The following is a 25,130-nucleotide window of genomic DNA, read 5'->3' on the forward strand; positions in this document are numbered from 1 at the left end:
AAAGACACTTATTTGAAACAGTGACACTGTTCTATGAGAACTGAGTTTAAGAGAGTTTTGAACACAATGAGTGGAGATACTCAGATGAGAGGGTGGGATCATTCTAATGAGCTCTGGATCCTTGTGAGATACAACCCCGATTCCAAAAAAGTTGGGACAAAGTACAAATTGTAAATAAAAACAGAATGCAATGATGTGGAAGTTTCAAAATTCCATATTTTATTCAGAATAGAACATAGATGACATATCAATTGTTTAAACTGAGAAAATGTATCATTTAAAGAGAAAAATTAGGTGATTTTTAAATTTCATGACAACAACACGTCTCAAAAAAGTTGGGACAAGGCCATGTTTACCACTGTGAGACATCCCCTTTTCTCTTTACAACAGTCTGTAAACGTCTGGGGACTGAGGAGACAAGTTACTCAAGTTTAGGGATAGGAATGTTAACCCATTCTTGTCTAATGTAGGATTCTAGTTGCTCAACTGCCTTAGGTCTTTTTTTGTCGTATCTTCCGTTTTATGATGCGCCAAATGTTTTCTATGGGTGAAAGATCTGGACTGCAGGCTGGCCAGTTCAGTACCCGGACCCTTCTTCTACGCAGCCATGATGCTGTAATTGATGCAGTATGTGGTTTGGCATTGTCATGTTGGAAAATGCAAGGTCTTCCCTGAAAGAGACGTCGTCTGGATGGGAGCATATGTTGCTCTAGAACCTGGATATACCTTTCAGCATTGATGGTGTCTTTCCAGATGTATAAGCTGCCCATGCCACACGCACTAATGCAACCCCATACCATCAGAGATGCAGGCTTCTGAACTGAGCGCTGATAACAACTTGGGTCGTCCTTCTCCTCTTTAGTCCGAATGGCACGGTGTCCCTGATTTCCATAAAGAACTTCAAATTTTGATTCAAATCAAATCAAATCAAATCAAGTTTATTTGTACAGCGCTTTTAACAATAAACATTGTCGCAAAGCAGCTTTACAGAATTTGAACGACTTAAAACATGAGCTAATTTTATCCCTAATCTATCCCCAATGAGCAAGCCTGTGGCGACGGTGGCAAGGAAAAACTCCCTCAGACGACATGAGGAAGAAACCTCGAGAGGAACCAGACTCAAAAGGGAACCCATCCTCATTTGGGCAACAACAGACAGCCTGACTATAATATTAACAGTTTTAACAGGTATAACCCTCAACTGTCCTCATGGGGCCGTCCTTCACAGGAGTGGGGCGATAAAACTCCGACCAGACACAGGGCACCAGGATGGATCAAGCAGGTCCGAGGGGCAGAAGAGGCCAGCATCTCAATCCCAGGATCAACATGTAACTCAGAGGGACAGATGGGGGGGGGGAGAGAGAGAGAGAAAGAAAACACGTTGTTAGGTATGCCCTAAAAATGACAAGTATTAAATCTGTGTGGTAGGCTCGCAGAGACGAGAGTCTTTACATCAGGCATGACGCACAATGGCATGTTAATATGGTAAAAAATATATCATGACCTGCTCTGGCTGGATGCTTGATTGGGTGATGGGAGCACACTCCTCAGCAATGATGAGATGCAGATGGGACCCTTAGGCCTGGCCAAGACAATTCAGTTACATTTCACCGGGTCTGGGACATGCGACAGAATGTCTGACGGCCGATTCCCTGCAGGCTACGATAGCCAGTCGAGGTCCCCACCGTCTCCACCAAAAGATTTCCTGTTGACTCCATGTAACTCAGAGGGACAGATTTGGGGTGGGTGGGGGGGGGGGGGGGGGGAGAGAAAGAAAACACAGGTGGTTAGGTATGCCCAATGTCACCTGAATAAGTAGGAACAGTATACATATTGCACCGAGTACAAGCAGGGACTCCGGCAACTAACTATGACAGCATAACTAAAAGGAGAGAGCCAGAAGGTAACACAGGCATGAGGGAGCCCCGGGACATAAAGCAGCCAGCCACTGCACCGTCAACAAACTCGAGTGAGCAAGCGAGTGGGGACTGACAGCATCCATACATCCCAGTTTACCAAAACACTCTATGTCTGAGGACCCTCCAGATCTACTCCTTTACCTCATGTTTATGATATACCATTAACAAAAGGCTTGACTAAACAGATATGTTTTCAGCCTAGACTTAAATGCTGAGACTGTGTCTGATTCCCGAACATTACTTGGAAGGCTGTTCCATAACAGTGGGGCTTTGTAAGAAAAGGCTCTGCCCCCTGATGTAGCCTTCACTATACGAGGTACCAGCAGATAGCCTGCACCTTTTGATCTAAGTAGGCGTGGCGGGTCATAGAGGAGCAGAAGTTCACTCAGGTACTGTGGTGCGAGACCATTTAGTGCTTTAAAGGTCAATAGTAGTATTTTATAATCAATACGAAATTTGATTGGGAGCCAATGCAGTGTGGATAAGACAGGCGTGATGTGGTCATATTTTCTAGTTCTAGTAAGGACTCTTGCTGCGGCATTTTGAACTAACTGGAGCTTGTTTATGCACTTATTGGAACATCCAGACAGTAAGGCATTACAATAATCCAACCTGGAGGTAACGAAAGCATGGACTAGTTTTTCTGCATCATGCAATGACATTAAATTTCTTATCTTTGCAATATTTCTGAGATGAAAGAAAGCTATCCGGGTGATGTTATCAATGTGAGTTTCGAATGAAAGACTGGGGTCAATAATCACTCCGAGGTCTTTTACTGCTGCACGTGAAGAAACAGAAAGGCCATCCAGAGTTACTGTGTAATCAGAAAACTTACTTCTAGCTGTATGTGGTCCTAGCACAAGTACTTCAGTCTTGTCAGAGTTAAGCAGAAGGAAATTTATAAGCATCCAGTGTCTAATGTCCTTAACACATTCCTCAATTTTATTAAGCTGGTGTCTCTCATCAGGTTTTGCAGAGACATACAACTGTGTGTCATCAGCATAACAGTGGAAACTAATACAATGTTTACGAATAATATCGCCCAGAGGTAACATATATAGAGAAAAAAGCAGTGGACCCAAGACAGAACCTTGTGGAACACCAAACTTTACCTCGGTACGTCTAGAAATATCACCATTTATATCGACATACTGATAACGATCAGTTAGATAAGACCTGAGCCAGGAGAGGGCCATTCCCTTAACTCCCACAACATTTTCTAGTCTATCCAGAAGAATGGAATGATCAATGGTATCAAATGCTGCACTAAGGTCAAGCAACACAAGTAGCGAGACACAGCCCTGATCAGACGCCAACAGTAGGTCGTTTACTACTTTAACCAGTGCTGTCTCTGTGCTATGATGAGGTCTAAATCCTGACTGATACATTTCATGGATGTTATTCCTATGTAAATATGAGCATAACTGCTGTGCCACAGCTTTTTCAAGGATCTTGGAGATAAAGGGGAGGTTTGATATTGGCCGATAATTGGACAGCTGACAGGGATCAAGGTCAGGTTTTTTAATCAGGGGTTTGATAACTGCTAGTTTAAAGGATTTGGGTACATAGCCAATCATAAGAGAAGAATTTATTATTTTTAGAAGCGGTTCAATTACTCCAGGCATTATCTGTTTGAATAGATGTGTCGGTAAGGGATCTAGTACGCAAGTTGAGGCTTTTGATGTAGAGATTAATGAAAGTAATTCAGTTTCTTTTAGGGGAGTAAAACATTCTAACTGATGATCTGATACAGTTATATTGTTAACTACAAGGTCAGTTTCATTGTCTAACCTTAAATTAGTAGTTTGAATTTTTTGTCGGATATTCTCAATTTTGTCATTAAAAAAATTCATGAAGTCGTTGCTACTACATACTGCAGGTGTGCATGTGTTGATAGTGGACTTATTCCTGGTTAATTTTGCTACAGTATTAAATAGGAATCTAGGATTATTTTTGTTATCTTCTATTAGGGAGGAGAGATATGTTGATCTCGCAGCACTAAGAGCTTTTCTATACTTCAGGAAGCTCTCCTTCCACGCCAATTTGAACACTACCAATTTTGTTTGACGCCATTTACGTTCCAATTTTCGAGTGGTCTGTTTTAATGTGCGAGTGTCATCATTATACCAGGGTGCTAATTTTTTGTCTCTGACCATTTTCCTTTTTAGAGGAGCTACATTATCTAAAGTATGGCGGAATGTTGACTCTAAGCATTCAGTTGCCTGATCGAGTTCTGCAGGGGCTGACAGTGACCCAATCAAAGTTGACAGCTCTGGGAGATCATTTATAAAGCTCTGTGCAGTAGTTGACGTGAAAGTACGTTTAATACAGTAGCGTGGTGAGGTGCATATATTATTACTCAGACATATTTTGAATGAGATGAGACAATGATCTGAGATAACTTCAGACTGTGGAAGTATGACTATATTGTCTATGTTTAATCTGAATGTTAGTATTAGATCAAGGGTGTGACCACCATTATGGGTCGGTCCTATGACATTCTGCTTAATCCCGACTGAATCTAAGATGGACACAAACGCTGTTTTTAAAGGGTCTTCTGGGTTATCAAAGTGAATATTAAAATCTCCGACAACTAAAGCTTTGTCTAAGGAAATAACCAGATCTGAGATAAAATCTGCAAATTCAGAAAGAAACTCAGAATATGGCCCCGGGGGCCTGTAAATAATAAGCAATGGAATTAACTGGGTAGACTTATTTTTCGAGGCTACATACATTATATGAGTATGAAGAACTTCAAATGTATTAAATTTATAACCAGGTTTGTGTGTTACACCTAGATAATCGTTATAAATAACCGCGACGCCTCCTCCTCTGCCAGTTAGACGAGGCTGGTGTATATAACTGTATCCAGGAGGACTCGCTTCATTTAATGCTATATATTCATTTGGCTTAATCCATGTTTCTGTTAAACACAGTACATTAAACTCCTGATCAGTAATGAGTTCATTAACCATTAGCGCTTTAGATGTAAGAGATCTAATATTTAATAGCCCCACCTTTAGATCAAAGGTGCTGGCAGCAGCTGTACAGTCAGTCTGGTCTAATTTTATATTGATTAGGTTACTGGAACAAACTCTCTGAAAATTTCTACCTTTTTGTTGAGCTCGGGGAACAGACACAGTCTCGATGTAGTGGGCCCTGAGTGACGACTCTGTGCAGCTAGCAGACAGTCGGTTTAGCCTGTTCGTCTGCTCCCTGGCCTTGGCTCTGGATTGTCAGAAATTAACTAGGCCTATTCTGAGACTATGACCTATGCTGCAGGAAATGAGAGCAGCACCTTCCCGAGTGGGATGGATACCGTCCCGCCCTAACAGGCCAGCAGTGCCCTCAAAATTAGCCCAATTATCTATAAAGCCCACACTGTTTTCAGAGCACCACCTGGACAGCCAGCAGTTCAGCGACCATAACCTGCTGTAAGCTACATCGCCACGCCGCATTGGGATGGGGCCAGAGCATACTACAGCATCGGACATCGCCTTCGCTAATTTAAACACCTCTACAAAGTTACTCTTAGTAACCTCAGACTGACGAAGGCGTATATCATTAGCTCCTGCATGGATAACTATCTTTGAGAACCTGTGCTTGCCTAGGACCCTAAGATTACCTGCTATGTCCGGCGCCCTGGCTCCCGGTATACACCTAACTAAAGCTGCTGGTGCCCCTAAAGGCTGAGCTAATTTCACGTGCCGTATGATAGAGTCCCCTATAACCAGAGCTCTTTCAGGTTTCTCAGTGGGTGCATCACTAAGGAGAGCAAACCTGTTCGACACGTGACGCGGAGAGGAGTGGTGCTCCTGTGGGCGAGCCTCAGCGGTAGCTTTGGCTCTACGCTTATGCCGCCGAGCCGTCACCCATTCGCCCCGCTGTAAGGGCTCTAATGCCGGAGTTGGGGGATTGCTAACTCCACCTAGGGCGTCCAGACTTTCCCTAACAGAAACTACACTGTTCTCACGCTCACTAACCTGCTCTAAAGCCTGGACACGCGCTTCTAGCACTGAAATCTTCTCCGTCAGAGAGCTAACTAATCTGCACTTATCACAAGTAAAGCTAATAGAGCTATCGCTAGTGACGGAGGAAGAATGACTAAACATCCTGCACTCGGCACACTGAACAGGCTGAAGGGGTGCCATGATGAAAAGATTCACGTACCTTAAATGAAGATCTGTTGATATTAAAGCAGATCAGATGGCCTCCGCTTGTGGACTTTACACAGGAGGAGAGAAAAAGAAAGCTTCCGGTCTCGGCGTTCTTTCGAAAAAAGAAAGAGAAAAAACCGGAAAAAAAAACCGGAAAAAGGAAAGCGAAAGTGAAAAGTACAAAAATGAAAGCGACAGTATAATAAAAATGAAGACGATACTGGAAATTTATTTATAGAAAAAAAAGTTAAAAAAGGATTAGTAATTAACGCCGGCACTCGCGGGAAAAAGGACTCGGCGCGAACAACTCAGGAAAAAACAGATTCGTCTGACCACAGAACAGTTTTCCACTTTGCCACAGTCCATTTTAAATGAGCCTTGGCCCAGAGAAGACGTCTGCGCTTCTGGATCATGTTTAGATACGGCTTCTTCTTTGAACTATAGAGTTTTAGCTGGCAACGGCGGATGGCACGGTGAATTGTGTTCACAGATAATGTTCTCTGGAAATATTCCTGAGCCCATTTTGTGATTTCCAATACAGAAGCATGCCTGTATGTGATGCAGTGCCGTCTAAGGGCCCGAAGATCACAGGCACCCAGTATGGTTTTCCAGCCTTGACCCTTACGCACAGAGATTCTTCCAGATTCTCTGAATCTTTTGATGATATTATGCACTGTAGATGATGATATGTTCAAACTCTTTGCAATTTTACACTGTCGAACTCCTTTCTGATATTGCTCCATTATTTGTTGGCGCAGAATTAGGGGGATTGGTGATCCTCTTCCCATCTTTACTTCTGAGAGCCGCTGCCACTCCAAGATGCTCTTTTTATACCCAGTCATGTTAATGACCTATTGCCAATTGACCTAATGAGTTGCAGTTTGGTCCTCCAGCTGTTCCTTTTTTGTACCTTTAACTTTTCCAGCCTCTTATTGCCCCTGTCCCAACTTTTTTGAGATGTGTTGCTGTCATGAAATTTCAAATGAGCCAATATTTGGCATGAAATTTCAAAATGTCTCACTTTTGACATTTGATATGTTGTCTATGTTCTATTGTGAATACAATATCAGTTTTTGAGATTTGTAAATTATTGCATTCCGTTTTTATTTACAATTTGTACTTTGTCCCAACTTTTTTGGAATTGGGGTTGTAGAAAGAGGAGCCAAATCTGAACGGCTTGTTGAAGCACGTGTTTTCTGAAATAGGCAGAACAAAAGAAACTGGCTGGGTGTCTTATTTCAGAGTTTGTGGGTTGGTAGGCTCCAGATGCCCAGCGCTGTATATGCACAAGTACTGAAAAAGTGAGTTTTTCATATGTCTCATTTAACCTCTAAACTGTTTGTACTGCTGCTGGTTTACTTCCAGAATGTAAATCACAAGTCAGGTGATCGTTTTATTTCGGAAACTAAAATAGGTCAGGTGTACAACTACATGCTGTTTTGTCTGTAAAAGTTCTCAGTCATCCAGGTCATAGTAAACTGTAGGTGCTAAAAAGAAAAAAAAAAAAAAGGCAACTGGACTTGCTTGAAATTCTTGAAGACGTTTCACCTCTCATCTGAAGGGCTTCTTCAGTTCTGTCTGACTAGTGGGGAGTTCCAGGTATTTATCCTCTAGTGGACCAAAAGCAACCCTAAGGAGAGTCGAAAGAAGCCATCTTCGTCAACCTGGAACAACCATCACCGAACAGAGGAGGTGGTCTGAGACACCACTTATCAGCCACCTACAATGCAGTCTTTGGCACACTTCCCAGAAAACTGAATACACATCCACACCAAAACTCAGGCCAAGTTTACATTAGACCGTATCTGTCTCGTTTTCTTCGCGGATGCACTGTCCGTTTACATTAAACCGCCTGGAAATGCCGGGAAACGGGAATCCGCCAGGGTCCACGTATTCAATCCAGATCGTGTCAGCTCCGGTGCTGTGTAAACATTGAGATACGCGGATACGCTGTGCTGAGCTCTAGCTGGCATCTTCATTGGACAACATCACTGTGACATCCACCTTCCTGATTTGCTGGCGTTGGTCATGTGACGCGACTGCTGAAAAACGGCGCGGACTTCCGCCTTGTATCACCTTTCATTAAAGAGTATAAAAGTATGAAAATACTGCAAATACTGATGCAAATACTGCCCACTGTGTAGTTATGATTGTCTTTAGGCTTGCCATCCTTCCACTTGCAAGTGGTAAGTGATATGCGCTGGGATCACACACACGGCGGCTCAGTCCCGAATCGTGGCTTGTGCACTTCACTCGCGCGCTCTGTGAGCTGCGCAGGGCCAGAGTGCGCACCCTCCAGAGGGCACTCGCTGTTCAGGGCGGAGTGATTTGGAGCGCAGGATGCCTGCGGAGCCGAGCGTATCCGCGTATTGGTGTTGCTGTGTGCACGCAAATCGTGTATTGGTGTTGCTGTGTGCACACTAATCGTTTTAAAAACGTTAATCTGATGATCCGCTGATACGGTCTAATGTAAACATGGGGTCAGCTGACTTCAGTGACTCACATGATGGCAGAGAGAGCCAATGACCCACAGATCACACTAATGACTCTCTAGGCTGCTAATACCGTTCACACCCGGCTCCCGGTGACCTGCACCTACAGGATGACTCAACGACCCATGTGACCTCAACGACTCTCCGTAGGGTTGCTTTTGGTCCACTAGAGGATAAATACGTGGAACTCCCCACTAGTCAGACAGAACTGAAGAAGTCTTTCGGATGAGAGGTGAAACGTCTTCAAGAATTTCAAGCAAGTCCAGTTGCCTTCTTTAGCACCGACATGCTGTTTTAGAACAACACACTAGAACTTTCAATCCCTGATCGATTAATGTTGTTTGCACTTGTTTAAGCTCGAGCTTGTTGTATTCTGTCCTCTCCTGAATTGTATTCGGTGTTTATGCTAACGTTTATTCTTTGTTTCACTCTCCAGGGAAACTCCGGTCTGGGTTTCAGTATTGCAGGTGGCACCGATAACCCCCACATCGGTGAAGACCCAAGCATTTTTATCACCAAGATTATCCCAGGTGGAGCTGCTGCTCAGGACGGCAGGCTCAGGTCTGGACTGCACGCATCCTCCTTTATTCCCTACACTTCTCAATTTTGTTCTTCGTTCTAATATACTGTACATTATACACAAAATATATAATCCAGCTGTCCTTAGTGGTGTCTAGGGTTTGTCAGACTTTCTGTAGGAGTGGAGTGGGTGGGATTGGTTATATGCTCTGTAGAAGCAGCCAAGATTGGTCAGGATTCTTTCAGGAAGATGCAGGAACAATTCTAACAGGAGTGGAATTGGGGGGGGAAGGAGACTGCTTACCCTTGCTTCTCCCTCAACCTCATGTTGTGCAGGGTAAATGACTGCATCCTGCGGGTAAACGATGTGAACGTGAGAGACGTCACGCACAGTCGAGCCGTGGAGGCGCTGAAGGAGGCAGGCTGCATCGTCAGGCTATATGTCCGAAGAAGAAAACCCAGTGCTGAGAAAATCGTGGACATAAAACTCGTCAAAGGTCCCAAAGGTAAAGCAGTCCTTTTTTTTTTTAAATTGTAGATTAATCTGTCTGTGTTCGGGAGTAAGTTATGACTCACTTGCTTAAGCATTTCGTTTTCATTGCGAACATTATCATATATGCAGAAGCTTCTGAAGGGCATCTTTTGGCTGAAACTTCCTTTTTACAATGAGACCTTTCTGGATAATAAGGTGTAATTCTTCTTTGACACTTCTGGACTTATTGATTCTCAGGTTTAGGCTTCAGTATAGCTGGTGGAGTCGGAAACCAGCACATCCCTGGAGACAATAGTATCTACGTCACCAAAATCATTGAGGGAGGAGCTGCCCACAAAGATGGACGACTCCAGATTGGGGACAAACTTATTGCTGTGAGTCTGTTGTAAGACTCGTAGCCAGTTTCTACCAGTTTCAGCCATGCAGTGGGTCGCTTTAACCCATATAATGGTAATAAATGGCTTGTCTGAAGAATGTGTGTCTGTGTGTATATTCATTGTGTGCAGGTAAATGTTGTTTGCCTTGAAGAAGTGACTCATGAGGATGCCGTGGCAGCCTTGAAAAACACGAGTGATGTCGTCTTTTTAAAAGTGGCGAAGCCCACCAGTGTGTTCATGAACGACAGCTATGCTCCCCCTGACGTCACCAACTGTGAGTGTGTTCACACACACCTTTACGTTTCTGTGACCCCATCATCAGAATGTCCAAGATACGCCCCCGGGTTGTTTTACACAAAACGCGTCACCGGTATTAACTACAAAACAAAGCAATTCTTTTTTTTTTTTTGACCTGTCACATCCCTGAGCCTGCAGTGGAGGTGTGAATACTACACACTGGTCCTTTCTACAGTAGATCGCTGACTTTTATCAAGGCAACGTTCCGAGGAGGTGATGCTCTGAATTTTTCACACAACACATGTCAGTTATGACTAATCTCAGAAACTACTAATACTTGAGTCAGTTCCTTCAGACACTAATACAAAGTCACGGCTTGAATTATGTCCCGGTTCTGCTGAGCTTTAGTTACTGTCAGAACCGTTTCTCATGTTGTATCTGTTGTGTCATGTTTGTAAGTTAAGTGGCTTACGTTATCCCATTACGTATGTAGTAAAATACGTACTGTTATCTTCCAACGTTGATTATTTTCCAGTAGCAGCATCCATTCGTCCATTATCCGTAGCTGCTTATCCTGTGCAGGGTCGCAGGCAAGTTGGAGCCTATCCCAGCTGACTACGGGCGAAAGGCGGGGTACACCCTGGACAAGTCGCCAGGTCATCACAGGGCTGACACAGACTACGTTCAGACTGCACCCTGAAACGACCCATATCTGATTTTTTTTGCCCATATGCGACCTGTATCCGATTTGTTATTGACAATCTGAACGACACAGATCCGATTTTTTCACATGCGACCCAGGCCGCTTGGATATGTGGTCCTAAATCCGATGCATATCCGATATTTTTACATGCGACTGCAGTCTGACCGGACAGGTCGCATTCATGCGACCTACACGTCATCAACAAGAGACAAACGTCACTATTCTGCGTTGGCTAATCCCGCCTCTTTGGTGGAAAACAACAACATTTGTACAGTTTTCAGAATTTAAATAGACTTTTATAGAATTGATCAAGCTAATGGTGGATTTGGTAGGGACCTGGATGTTGATCTGTTAGCCTGATTAAATAAAACAGTTTCTATAACTGATTTATAACTTAAACCATCCTGTATTACAAGATTATAAGATTGTTCTGGAAATTTCCAGTAATTTGACACCTTCGGTCTCATTAGTCTGCTGCCCACATTAATCAGATTATTGTGTGAGTTCCGCTGCCGCCACAAAAACCACATCGCCAGGTCTTGCCTCATCTCCATCGCAAACTGCACTGGTGTTTATGCACCTTGAGCCAGCGCTGAGAGAAGTTGCAGAATTCAGCTGGCTATAAACAATCTAAATAAATATTTATAAAAATGTAGAAAAAGTTTATTACCGTATTTTCTGGACTATAAGCCGCTACTTTTTTCCTAGGTTTTGAACCATGCGGCTTATACAAAGGTGCGGCTATTCTGTGGATTTTTCTTCCACCGCTAGGGGCGCTCTAACCAGAAGTAGAATCAAAAATAAGATAGACGAAAAGTCAAAGCAAAGAAGAATTAGCAGATCTTTAGCAGAGAGAACACGCACGACAAATTACTAACTGGTAATTATTTTCGAATCCAGCGAAGATGATTAAAGTGACTTGTGGTTTCAAACACAGGAGAAATGAAGGTAAATAAATACCGGTTATTTTCTCTTGGTTCTGTTCCGTTTTAATCAGCAAAGTTGCTGCCGTGTTAAAAGGCACTGTTCGGAAAGAATCTGTTCAGGTACATACATGTACATTTACAGTACAAAATCGTTCTGTACATGCAGTAAATATCTAATTTTTCAACATGGATATCTGCGGCTTATAGCCCGGTGCGGCTTGTATATCTTTTTTTAATTTTTTTTTTAAAAATAGAGCGGATGCGGCTTATATACAGGTGCGCTCTATAGTCCAGAAAATACGGTAATATGACGAAATAAATATGTGCAAATTATTAAGCCTGAATTAAGAGTTTGGTAATACAGCGGCCGTATCCCAAATGACTGCCTACTGAAGCTCGAGTGCACTATATAGAGTTTAAAAATCCATTATTTCCTAGTAACATGTAGTTCACTTATATAGAAATTAGAGAGACATTTAGGAGTCAACCCTCGTTACCAGGCTACACGTTTTCATTTCAGTTCAGAAACAAAAACACACACGAGACCTCACACTTTAACACTAACCAGATAATTAAACAAACAAACAAAAAAGAAATAATTAAACATGAAGAGTGCGCTTTTTTTTTGTTTCCGTATTACGTAGATGTGCTTATTACGTGTCAATTTGCGCATGCGGGACACTTTTGGGTCGTTTTCCGTTCATATTGGAGATCGCATACAAGTCTCATATAATTGGTAATGTGAACGGCCTAACAAAAAAATCGGATTTCACAACAAATTGGATATGGGTCGTTTCAGGTTGCAGTCTGAACGTAGTGATAGACACAGACAACCATTCACACTCACATTCACACCTACGGTCAATTTCGAGTCACCAGTTAACCTAACCTGCATGTCTTTGGACTGTGGGGGAAACCGGAGCACCCAGAGGAAACCCACGCGGACACAGGGAGAACATGCAAACTCCACACAGAAAGGCCCTCGCCGGCCCCGGGGCTCGAACCCAGGACCTTCTTGCTGTGAGGCGACAGTGCTAACCGCTACACCACCATGCTGCCCAGTAGCAGCATGTGTTTTATTAACAATTCTTTATATATTAAAGAAGGAAACAACATATTTTTTTATTTAAAGTTACATTTAATGTTTTGTATGGTGTAATGCCTTCTGCAGGAAAAAGAAACACCTTTGTTCGTGTTATAAACATCTATAAAACTGTCACTCAAGTCCAGTCAGTCAATAGGACAAAAATCACAGCTTGTAATGTTATATGCTGGGATCAGACTACACGAGTTTAGTCAGATATTGACCTGATTTTGACATGGCCAATAATTTTCCAGTGTAAAGTTTGAATACGAATGTCAGGAATGACAAACGGACCTTGTGATGTGACCTAATCGAAGAACATGAGCCCCCAAAGAAAAGTCTAGCGTGTCAGATTTTTTTTTTTCCTCGCCTAGTTTGACAACTAGGTGAGCAATGATTTAACAATTTCTCGACTGTCCTCTTTGACGACACACAAGGACATGAACGATAATTGGCAATACGACAAGTTTGACCCCAACCAGTCTCCTGACCAAGACACAGCAAGAATTTATGGCACTATGATTGCCTAATATGACATGGTGATCATCTTAAAGACAAAAATATCTTATATCGTGTCTTGCAAAAGTATTCATCCCCCTTGGCGTTTGTCCTGTTTTGTCGCATTACAAGCTGGAATTAAAATGGATTTTTGGAGGGTTAACGCCATTTGATTTACACAACATGCCGACCACTTTAAAGGTGCACATTGTTTTTTTTTATTGTGACACTAACAATAATTAAGATGAAAAACAGAAATTTGGAGTGTGCATAGGTAGTCACCCCCCAAAGTCAATACTTTGTAGAGCCACCTTTTGCTGCAAGTCTCTTGGGGTATATGTCTATTAGCTTAGCACATCTAGCCACTGGGATTTTTGCCCATTCCTCAAGGCAAAACTGCTCCAAAATTGGGTTGTGTTGGTGTACTGGTCACATTGGTCATTGTCCTGCTGGAACATGAACCTTTGTCCCAGTCTCAAACTTCTGGCCAACTCAAACAGGTTTTCCTCCAGAACTGCCCTGTATTTAGTGCCATCCATCTTTCCTTCAGTCCTGACCAGCTTTCCTGTCCCTGCAGGTGAAAAACATCCCCACGGCATGATGCTGCCACCACCATGCTTCACTGTAGAGATGGTGTTCTCAGGGTGTTGCGTTTACGCCACACATGGCATTTCCCATGATGGACAAAAAGTTCAATTTTTGTCTCATATGACCAGAGAATCTTCTTCCATGTGTTTGGGGAGTCTGCCACATGCTGTTGGGCAAACTCCAAACGTGATTTTTTTTTTTAAGCAATGACTTTTTTCCGGCCACTCTTCCATAAAGTCCCACTCTGTGGAGTGTACGGTTTAAAGTGGTCCTACGGACAGATGCTCCCATCTCCGCTGTGGATCTTTGCAGCTCCTTCAGTGTTATCTTTGGTGTCTTTGTCGCATCTCTGATTAATGCCCTCCTTGCCCGGTCTGTGAGTTTTGGTGGGCGGCCTTCTCTTGTCAGGTTTATATTGGTGCCGTATTCTTTCCATTTTGCTATAATGGATTTAATGGTGCTCTGTGGAATATTCAAAGTTTGGGATATTTTTTATGACCCAACCCTGATCTATACTTCTCCACAACTTTGTCTCTGATCTGTTTGGAGGCTCCTCGGTTCTCATGTTGCTTGCTTAGTCGTGTTGCAGAGTCAGGGTCCTTCCATTTATACAGACATCATGTGACAGATCATGTGACACTTTGCACACAGGTGGATCTTAATCAACTAATTATGTGACTTATGAAGTGAATTGGTTGGACCAGCTCTTATTTAGGGGTTTCATACGAAAGGGGGTGAATACCTATGCACACTCCAGATTTCTGTTTTTCATCTTTATGATTGTCTGTGTCACAATTTTAAAAAAAAATAAAATAAAATTGCACCTTTAAAGTGGTAGGCCTGTTGTGTAAATCAAATGGTGTTAACCTTCCAAAAATGCATTTTAATTCCAGCTTGTACTGCGACAGAAGAGGACAAACACCAAGGGGGACGAATACTTTTGCAAGATGCTGTAGTCTGATCCCAGCAGTAGAGAAACCACCTCCCTTTCTCCCTTGGGTTCAAACGAGCGCATTAATATAAACCTGTGATTTGCTGCTGTTATTAAAAATAATAAAGACCTTCTGACGAATCCGAATCAAGGTTTTAACAGTACTGTGGTCTAAGGTAACTATAAATAATGTCCAGTTCATCACCTGAGTGATTCTTTGTGTTTTGCTCAGGGGCAACTAATCCATTCTGAAGGCTATTTTAGGATGAAGGTGTTAAAATAAAAACGGCATAGCCAAGGACCAGGAGTGATCCAGTTCCCCAGGGCTCGCCCTCGATTCTAATGCCAGCCAAAAGCAGCGGTGCACAGCGTTTTATTCTGAATGCCCCAGAATTGATTTCTACGGTTACAAAAAGTGCTGAGTGATGGTAATCGATGATATAGCACCTCAGTGGTGTTTGAGCATTAGCATAGACCTGAACACACATTCTGCCATTAAAGCTTAAAGGCATGAAGAGTAAAAGCAAATTTAATCAGGAGGGAAAAAAAAAACAAAAAACAACTTTGTCAGCTACACCCCCGACTCTCTAATCTAACATCCAGTCTACAGAGTGAGTACAGGACGCAGGATGAGAAGATGGGCAGCGTGTAACTGTCTTAATCGCTCTTCTGACTAAGAGTGACGTTTCTTCCGGTTAACAGTGCAGAGCTGCTTCTTGGAAAGCTTGAACTGAGGGATTTTATTTTGGCTTTAGTGTTTTAGTGCTAGTGATAACTATCCAATCACATTTTAGCCCGTCTCTCTTGGGGGTGATGCTGTGCCTCTACATGAGCAGTTTTATGAGGACTTAAGAGAATGGGCTCGATCTTGTATTTTCAAACAGTACACAGTGTGGGTGTGTGTGTCACTTTTCACTGCGGGAATGGACGCAGGAAGAGCCACGCCCTTTCTGCAAGCGTTCAAGGTCTTTTATTTTAAGCAGATTACTTTTCCATGCATGGACAGCTATAAAAATGTTTTGTCATTTATTTAGTGTCCTTACAAAGTGGAGAAGCTGGACTTTGAGCCTTGACATGATTTAGAGCGTTTAACCATTTCGGTCGATTGAGGGATTAACGTAACTCAGCGTAACATCTGCGTGTTGTGCTTTTTTTAAACGCACACAGGCGTATACAGTGGGGCAAAAAAGTATTTAGTCAGTCACCAATTGTGCAAGTTCTCCCACTTAAAAAGATGAGCGAGGCCTGTAATTTTCATCATAGGTATGCCTCAACTATGAGAGACAAAATGAGGAAAAAAAAAATCCAGAAAATCACATTGTCTGATTTTTAAAGAATTTATTTGCAAATTATGGTGGAAAATAAGTATTTGGTCAATAACAAAAGTTCATCTCAATACTTTGTTATATATCCTTTGTTGGCAATGACGGAGGTCAAACGTTTTCTGTAAGTCTTCACAAGGTTTTCACACACTGTTGCTGGTATTTTGGCCCATTCCTCCATGCAGATCTCCTCTAGAGCAGTGATGTTTTGGGGCTGTCGCTGGGCAACATGGACTTTCAACTCCCTCCAAAGATTTTCTATGGGGTTGCGATCTGGAGACTGGCTAGGCCACTCCAGGACCTTGAAATGCTTCTTACGAAGCCACTCCTTCGTTGCCCGGGCGGTGTGTTTGGGATCATCGTCATGCTGAAAGACCCAGCCACGTTTCATCTTCAATGCCCTTGCTGATGGAAGGAGGTTTTCACTCAAAATCTCACGATACATGGCCCCATTCATTCTTTCCTTTACACGGATCAGTCATCCTGGTCCCTTTGCAGAAAAACAGCCCCAAAGCATGATGTTTCCACCCCCATGCTTCACAGTAGGTATGGTGTTCTTTGGATGCAACTCAGCATTCTTTCTCCTCCAAACACAAGTTGAGTTTTTACCAAAAAGTTCTATTTTTGTTTAATTTGACCATATGACATTCTCCCAATCCTCTTCTGGATCATCCAAATGCTCTCTAGCAAACTTCAGACGGGCCTGGACATGTACTGGCTTAAGCAGGGGGACACGTCTGGCACTGCAGGATTTGAGTCCCTGGCGGCGTAGTGTGTTACTGATGGTAGCCTTTGTTACTTTGGTCCCAGCTCTCTGCAGGTCACTCACTAGGTCCCCCCGTGTGGTTCTGGGATTTTTGCTCACTGTTCTTGTGATCATTTTGACCCCACGGGGTGAGATCTTGCGTGGAGCCCCAGATGGAGGGAGATTATCAGTGGTCTTGTATGTCTTCCATTTTCTAATAATTGCTCCCACAGTTGATTTCTTCACACCAAGCTGCTTACCTATTGCAGATTCAGTCTTCCCAGCCTGGTGCAGGTCCACAATTTTATTTCTGGTGTCCTTTGACAGCTCTTTGGTCTTGGCCATAGTGGAGTTTGGAGTGTGACTGTTTGAGGTTGTGGACAGGTGTCTTTTATACTGATAACGAGTTCAAACAGGTGCCATTAATCCAGGTAACGAGTGGAGGACAGAGGAGCCTCTTAAAGAAGTTGTTACAGGTCTGTGAGAGCCAGAAATCTTGCTTGTTTGTAGGTGACCAAATACTTATTTTACCGAGGAATTTACCAATTAATTCATTAAAAATCCTACAATGTGATTTCCTGGATTCTTTCCCCCCATTCTGTCGCTCATAGTTGAAGTGTACCTATGATGAAAATTACAGGCCTCTCTCATCTTTTTAAGTGGGAGAACTTGCACAATTGATGGCTGAGTAAATACTTTTTTGCCCCACTGTACCATATATGACAAATGTACATGCGCCATCCAATTTAATAGGTACACCTGTTCATTTGTGCAGTTATCTGATCAGCCAGTTATGCGGCAGCAGTGCAGTGCAAGCAGTCAGACAGATGCAGGTCAAGAGCTTCAGTTAATGTTCATATCAGACATCAGAATGAGGAAAAAGTACAACCTCTGTGACTTTAACAATGGCATGGGCGTTGGTGTCAGATGGGCTGGTTTGAGTATTTCATAAACTGTTCATTTCCTGGGTTTTTTACACACAACAGTCTCTAGAGTTTACACAGAATGGTGCGAAAAACAAATAAACATGGAGTGAATAGAGAGGTCAGAGGAAAATGGTCAGATTGGTTCGAGCTGCCAGGAAGGATGTAGTAACTCATAGCAACTTTTTACAACCGTGATGAGCAGAAAAGCATCTCAGAACACACAACAAATCAAACCTTTAGTAGAAGACCACATCAGGTTCCATTCCTGTCAGCCAAGAACAGGAGTCTGAGGCGATCCTCAGCGCAGGCTCACCCAAAGTACCTGACGGATGAAGACTAGAAAAGGCCGAGTGATTTTTGTTTTCTAATCTTCAACTGTCCAGTTTGGGTGATTACGTGCCCGTGATGGCCTCAGACTCCTCCTGTTCTTGGCTGACGGGAGTGGAACCTGATGTGGTCTTCTGCTGTTGTAGTAGATCCCTCTCCAAAGTCCGATGCTTTGTGCATGCTGCGATGCTTTTCTGCTCACCACGATTGTAAAGAGTGATTGAGTTACTCTATTCTTCCTGGCAACTTGAACCAATCTGGCTATTTTCCAACCTGGCCAGTTTATGAAATACTCAAACCAGCCCTTCAGGGACCAACATCCATGCCGCAATCAAAGTCACAGAGATAATACTTTTTCTTCATTCTGATGATTGATGTGAACATGAAATGAAGCCCTTGACCTGTATCTGCATGATTTTTTGCATTGTGCTGCTGCCACATGATTGTCTGATTAGATAACTGAGTGATAAATGCGCATGTGTTCCTGTTAAAGTGGACGGCGAGTGTACGGCTTAGAGAAAATCACTTGGCATTTCCAGATGTTTTTGTTGTCGCACGTTTGTGAATTTAATTAGATTAGCCGTGTCGGTTAGCTGAGGTGACCTCTGCGATTGACATTTAAAATGTGGATTAATGCTTTTCATGTTTTTCAGCCTATTCCCAGCACATGGAGAATCATATCAGCTCCCCGAGTTATCTGAGCCAGCCCACAACCCCAGCCACGCCTTCACGCTTCTCCCCCATCCCCAGAGGCTTGCTGGGAGATGACGAGATCACAAGGTGCCCCTCTTCTCTCTTCATGTTATTCGAGTTGCTCTTGTCTTGCCTCTCAGCTTTAACTTGCGCATGTTATGCTTGCTCCTTAGCTGTGAATTTATTGAAATGACCCCCGGTAATTCAAGTTTGACTCGACACGGCTTGTAAAATGTGTTCCTCCTGCCCTTCAGCTGTGACTTGGGTGCTGCATAGCAAGATGATGGTTTTTTTTTTTCTTCTCTCTCTCCTTCTGTCCATCAGTCTTTACCTGCCTCCTCTCGATCAGGGCTACTTGGGCAACTTTTTAAAATCGGTACAGATATCTAATGACTATGGGCCGTGAAGATGGTGGTGTATCTCATCTCATCTCATTGTCTGTCAGAATGAAGCTATCTAAGGTCATTAGTGCACTTAGCCTGCACGTTTTCACTGTCTAGTGGACCTCACTGCTCTCTGTTGCACACAGATGTAGTGTATATATACAGCCATACAGACTTATTTTGCACATATAGTGTCCTTAAAGCCTAGGTCACAACCGGATGTACGATTTTTTGGCCGTGCGATTTTTGGCGTTTCCCAAATCGTTGCATTTTTTTTTTTTTCGTGGAGAAAGACACACGTTGGCTGTAAGTCTGTCTTGCAACCTGAAAAAACGTAAGCGCCCGTAGAGTTTGTTTGACATGATAAAGAACCTCTACGGCCGGTCTGCGGCCAGTCTACGGCTCGAAAATCAGCACGTCACACGGGCGCCCTCCGTGCGTTTCTTGCGTTTTTTGCACGTAGACCGGCCGTAGGAGCACGTACGGCCGGTTGTGACCGAGGCATTACTCCAAATTAGCCACGGAAATGGCTTATTAGTGAAAACATTAGCCATTTACTGTAAAACTCATTTTTATACTGACTGTACATTAATTATAGAGCACATGATCCCACAAATGAACGACGCTTAGATTTGATTTAACAGTTGCCAGTTTCTTTTTATATAAAGACCAATAATTTAATGTAAATTTAAGTTAATGCATTCTGCCACTTTTTGGTTAACTTTGGTCTTATCTCTGTGCCACTTTCTTAACTGAAAATCTTCCATAACAGTAATAATATTTTAATATGTTAATATCAATCAGAAAAAGCTTTATTGCCAAGTAAGTGTTGCAACTACAAGGAATTTGGCTTGCTAAATAAATAAATACTAAAGAGTATAGGAGCTACATAAAAACAGTCCATTCTAAGATCCATCCATCCGTTATCTGTAGCCACTTTATCCTGTTCTACAGGGTCGCAGGCAAGCTGGAGCCTATCCCAGCTGACTACGGGCGAAAGGCGGGGTACATCCTGGACAAGTCGCCAGGTCATCACAGGGCTGACACATAGACACAGACAACCATCCACACTCACATTCACACCTACGGTCAATTTAGAGTCACCAGTTAACCTAACCTGCATGTCTTTGGACTGTGGGGGAAACCGGAGCACCCGGAGGAAACCCACGCGGACACGGGGAGAACATGCAAACTCCGCACAGAAAGGCCCTCACCGGCCACAGGGCTCGAACCCGGACCTTCTTGCTGTGAGGCGACAGCGCTAACCGCTACACCACTGTGCCGCCCCTATTCTAAGATATTAAGAAATAAGAGCTAAATAAACAAGATAAACATAAGATAAAATAAATAAACAACTGTGCAAATCAGGTAAGCAATAAGATAAACAAATATGCAAATCAAAAAATATTTATGAATTAGCCAAATCTGTTACTCATGGCCTCTTCAAGATATTATTTTGTCGTGAACATTTAATTTTAATATTCCTATCCTGAAAACAAAACAAACAAACAAAAAAAAACACCTGTATGTCTGTCTTGTCTTATCTTGTCCTGTCCTATCTATCATAAATAAGATATGTTCAAGGTCAGCCATTTTGGCTCCATATTTCCACTCTGATATGTTCCACTCTGTTAGTCCTGGGCTCTGTAAACAGGCAGAATAATTCATTTCTCAAAAACAAAACTACAAAAAAGAATATGCATTCATATACAGTGTACGAGGGGGCGGCACGGTGGTGTAGTGGTTAGCGCTGTCGCCTCACAGCAAGAAGGTCCTGGGTTCGAGCCCCGGGGCCGGCGAGGGCCTTTCTGTGCGGAGTTTGCATGTTCTCCCCGTGTCCGCGTGGGTTTCCTCCGGGTGCTCCGGTTTCCCCCACAGTCCAAAGACATGCAGGTTAGGTTAACTGGTGACTCTAAGGCTACGTTCACACTGCAGGCTGAAGTGACTCAAATCCGATCTTTTCGCCCATATGTGACCTGTATCCGATCTTTTATTGACAATATGAACGACACAGATCCGATTTTTTCAAATCCGACCCAGGCCGTTTGGATATGTGGTCCTAATTCCGATTCCTATCCGCTCTTTTCATATGCGACTTCAGTCTGAACCGCCAGGTCGCATTCATCCGACTTGCACGTCATCAACAAGCCACAAACGTCACTATTCTGCGCTGAAGTAGGCGGCGGGTCTCTCAAAAAAAGTTACAACAACATGGCGCATAATCACAGGCGCAGATAGAGGGTGGGACGGGTGGGATTCGTCCCACCCAGATTTAAATTCACTTCTTTCGGTCCCCCCCACTTATAGGGAGGAAAAAACATCTATGCTGTCTTTCTTTGCATAAGGCAAACCTCACGGAAAAATCAAAAGACTAATTACCATTCGGTTTATTGAGGTGCACGGCAGTGTATACATAGTTGCAACAACTCGTATAAAACAAAGACTGATATTTGGTTGGTTGAGCTGCGCAGACTGCACAGGTTGCGAGCTCGAGCTTGGTTGCTATGGTTACTAACAAGAAGTTTGACAGGCATATCGGGGTTGGGGTTGGTTTGCTGGCAGCTTTGTCCCCCCCAGTTTTTTGTCCCCCCCAGTTCAAAAAACGTATCTGCGCCCCTGCGCATGACATCAATGCGAGGGACGCTTCGGGCTGTGAAGGTTCTGAATCTTCTCAATGGAAGGACGCAGAGGTTAGGGAGCTGATTTCCATTTGGGGGGATGCAGCTATTCAAGCTAGATTGGATGAGTCATACCGCAACCGGGCGGTTTTACTTCCGTAAACACTGGCCATGCTCACTGCGTGTGACGTCGTCGTATCCTGCAATGCGCATGCGGAACACTTTTAGGTCGCTTTTCGTTCATACTGAGGATCACATACAAGTCGCATATATTTGTTAATGTGAACGACCTCACAAAAAAATCGGATTTCACAAAAAAATCGGAATTGAGCATTAAGCCTTGCAGTGTGAACGTAGCGTAAATTGACCGTAGGTGTGAGTGTGAATGGTTGTCTGTATCTATGTGTCAGCCCTGTGATGACCTGGCGACTTGTCCAGGGTGTACCCCGCCTTTCGCCCGTAGTCAGCTGGGATAGGCTCCAGCTTGCCTGCGACCCTGTAGAACAGGATAAAGCGGCTACAGATAATGAGATGAGAATGAGATCTTGAGTACTGCAACTAAAAAAAAAAAAAAAGGTCCCACATTTTGCTGTGAATGTAATACCGAAGAACTACCAGTGAAATCTATTTAAGTTAAGTGCTTGCACCAGAAAGGCATTAATTTTTTTTTAATATATGAAGTCCATAAGGCACTGCATACGAGGATTGATTCATGTGTAAAGCATGAAGAATGTGCGGTGCGAAAGCAGATACTGAAGAATTGAACGATCGTTATCTTTGTGTAACTAAATGATTAATTGACTGTAAAGCATTTATTCGTCAGTCGTTATTAATACATATGAACTGTGTGTAACTGCAACTTTTATTTTTAAATGTCTGTTTCGTGTTGGTGTAACTTTCACTGTCGACTACAAGCACATGATGGCGTGTTTGCGTGCCAAGCAATTACATACAGTATAGTGTCCGTATTGCATATAGTACAGCATGTGAGGATGTAGATTTCATGATTTCATTTTGAGTACAGTTTGTTACTGTAGAGTGCAGCCTGTTACCATCCATGCCTTTTTTTTTTCTTTAATACAAGCTGCTAGTCAGTCTAGCCACAGATGGCTGAGCCATGTTTGTTCTCGTGTGGGGGGTCATATAAAACACACTGCTTTACCATCCTTAATCCACATTTAATGGAAGGATTTGTTATCAGAAAACGTGCCGTCATCAAATACATCACACATTAAAATTAATAATAATAATAATAAAGCATCTAATGCACTACGTAAACCCAACCAATGCATGAAATTCAAAATCTGCTAATCTTTGAATTAAGACTACAGAAATCCAATAAGATGTGTTATGTAAGGGCACCGATTAAATTCTTTGCACCAAGTTTGCACTTCTGTTGATAGATTTTGCCCAGTTGTTTCCGTGGACGATGCTGGGAGTGGATATGCTGGAAGTAGATCAAAGTCATGTGATTGTACTGCCATCTAGAGGCTCAGACTCCACAATTCTCTTTACAAATCTTTAAGTTATTTGTCTCATTCTTTTGTCAAGATTTGTGGCTTCTGGTTAATTATAGGATATGCAATTAAGGGGAAAGGGGGACGGATTTCTTTTTGTAATCTAGTCCAACCTAATTACAGCAGTATGGATGGAGAGCCTATTTAGTGAATGTCCACCAGAGGGAGACACATCCATTGACAGAACATAAATAGTCATATACCCATTGCATCAAAATACATTTTTAAGTCGAGGGCTGTGCTTACAAGAAGTTAAATTATTTCCTGTGTATATTTATACATTATTGTAGTTTTGTTTCCCCAAGGAAGCTCAGAAACATGTTTATAAGACTTGCATTAATATTGATTACACATATATACAGTACTGTGCAAAAGTCTTAGGCACCTTATTGTTTTTTTTTAATTTTTTTAATACAAACTTTGTTATAGATTTCTATTTTATGACTTGTACATTATCGAGTCAGTACAAAAACATTTTAGAGTCCAAACATTCATTTTCCAGCACAAAACTAAGTCAGGTTTATTTCTGTAGCGCTTTTAACAATAAACATTGTCGCAAAGCAGCGTTAAAGCATTTTAATGACTTTAAACATGAGCTAATTTTATCTCTAATCTATCCCCGATGAGCAAGCCTGTGGCGACGGTGGCGAGGAAAAACTCCCTCAGACGACATGAGGAAGAAACCTCGAGAGGAACCAGACTCAAAAGGGAACCCATCCTCATTTGGGCAACAACAGACAACATGATTTTTAACAGTGTTAACGTGAAGTCAGTTTCGCTGATGTTATAACTCTTCATTGATGGAAACTCGAGTGCAAAACTGTTCATGACAACTGCAGTCCTAAAGTTAGCAAGTCAACTGTAGTCCTCAGCCATAAAAGCATTACTGTAAGAGTCCAGAGCGTCCTCCAGGCGCGACTTTCAACTGTCCTCATGGGGCCGTCCTCCACAGGAGCGATGTGATGAGACTCTAGCCAGACGTAGGGCATCAGGATGGATCAGGTGAGTCCGAGGAGCAGAAGAGGTCAGCACCTCGATCTCAGGATTGACATGTAACGCTGGGGGGTGGAAGAGAAAGAGAGAGAAAACGCAGGTTGTTAGGTATGCCCAATATCATCTAATGAGGAAGAACAGTATACATTTTGTGCTGAGTACAAGCAGGGACTCCGGCAAAACTAACTATGACGGCATAACTAAAAGGAGAGAGCCAGAAGGTAACACAGGCATGAGGGAGCCCCGGGACACAAAGCAGCAGCCACTACACCATCAACAAACTCGAGTGGGGACTGACAGCATCCATACATCCCAGTTTACCAAAACACTCTGTCTGAGGACCCTCCAGATCTACTCCTTTACCTCATAAATACCATTAACACAAGGCTTGACTAAACAGATATGTTTTCAGCCTAGACTTAAACGCTGAGACTGTGTCTGAGTCCCGAACACTACTTGGAAGGCTGTTCCATAACTGTGGGGCTTTGTAAGAAAAGTGTCTGCCTCCTGATGTAAAATTAAATCTTACAGAAGAAAAATAAGTTTGTATCTGAGCAGCATGTTACATAAGAGAGCACTTTTCAGATTAAAAAAAAGAAAACGTACTGAAGGCTGCTGGGTTTTGGTGCAAAATTAAGAAGCGAGTGTGACAAAGTGTCCAGAAGAACTGTGTCTGGTTCTG

The 25,130-nt window shown here is 42.8% G+C and overlaps 1 protein-coding gene across 10 annotated transcripts in view; it reads left to right on the forward strand.

Moving 5' to 3' along the window:
• dlg1a (discs large MAGUK scaffold protein 1a) overlaps positions 1-25,130 on the forward strand; it is a 430,819-nt gene that overhangs the window by 325,765 nt on the left and 79,924 nt on the right. For all 10 annotated transcript variants that reach the window (XM_060919862.1, XM_060919864.1, XM_060919863.1 and 7 more), the window contains 5 exons: positions 9,005-9,129; positions 9,424-9,593; positions 9,818-9,954; positions 10,087-10,231; positions 18,898-19,024. In XM_060919862.1, coding sequence (XP_060775845.1) covers positions 9,005-9,129; positions 9,424-9,593; positions 9,818-9,954; positions 10,087-10,231; positions 18,898-19,024 — 704 coding nt within the window. The remainder of the gene's footprint in view (positions 1-9,004; positions 9,130-9,423; positions 9,594-9,817; positions 9,955-10,086; positions 10,232-18,897; positions 19,025-25,130) is intronic.

The sequence above is a fragment of the Neoarius graeffei genome, chromosome 4 (genome assembly GCF_027579695.1).
Source record: "Neoarius graeffei isolate fNeoGra1 chromosome 4, fNeoGra1.pri, whole genome shotgun sequence".
Taxonomy (NCBI): domain Eukaryota; kingdom Metazoa; phylum Chordata; class Actinopteri; order Siluriformes; family Ariidae; genus Neoarius; species Neoarius graeffei.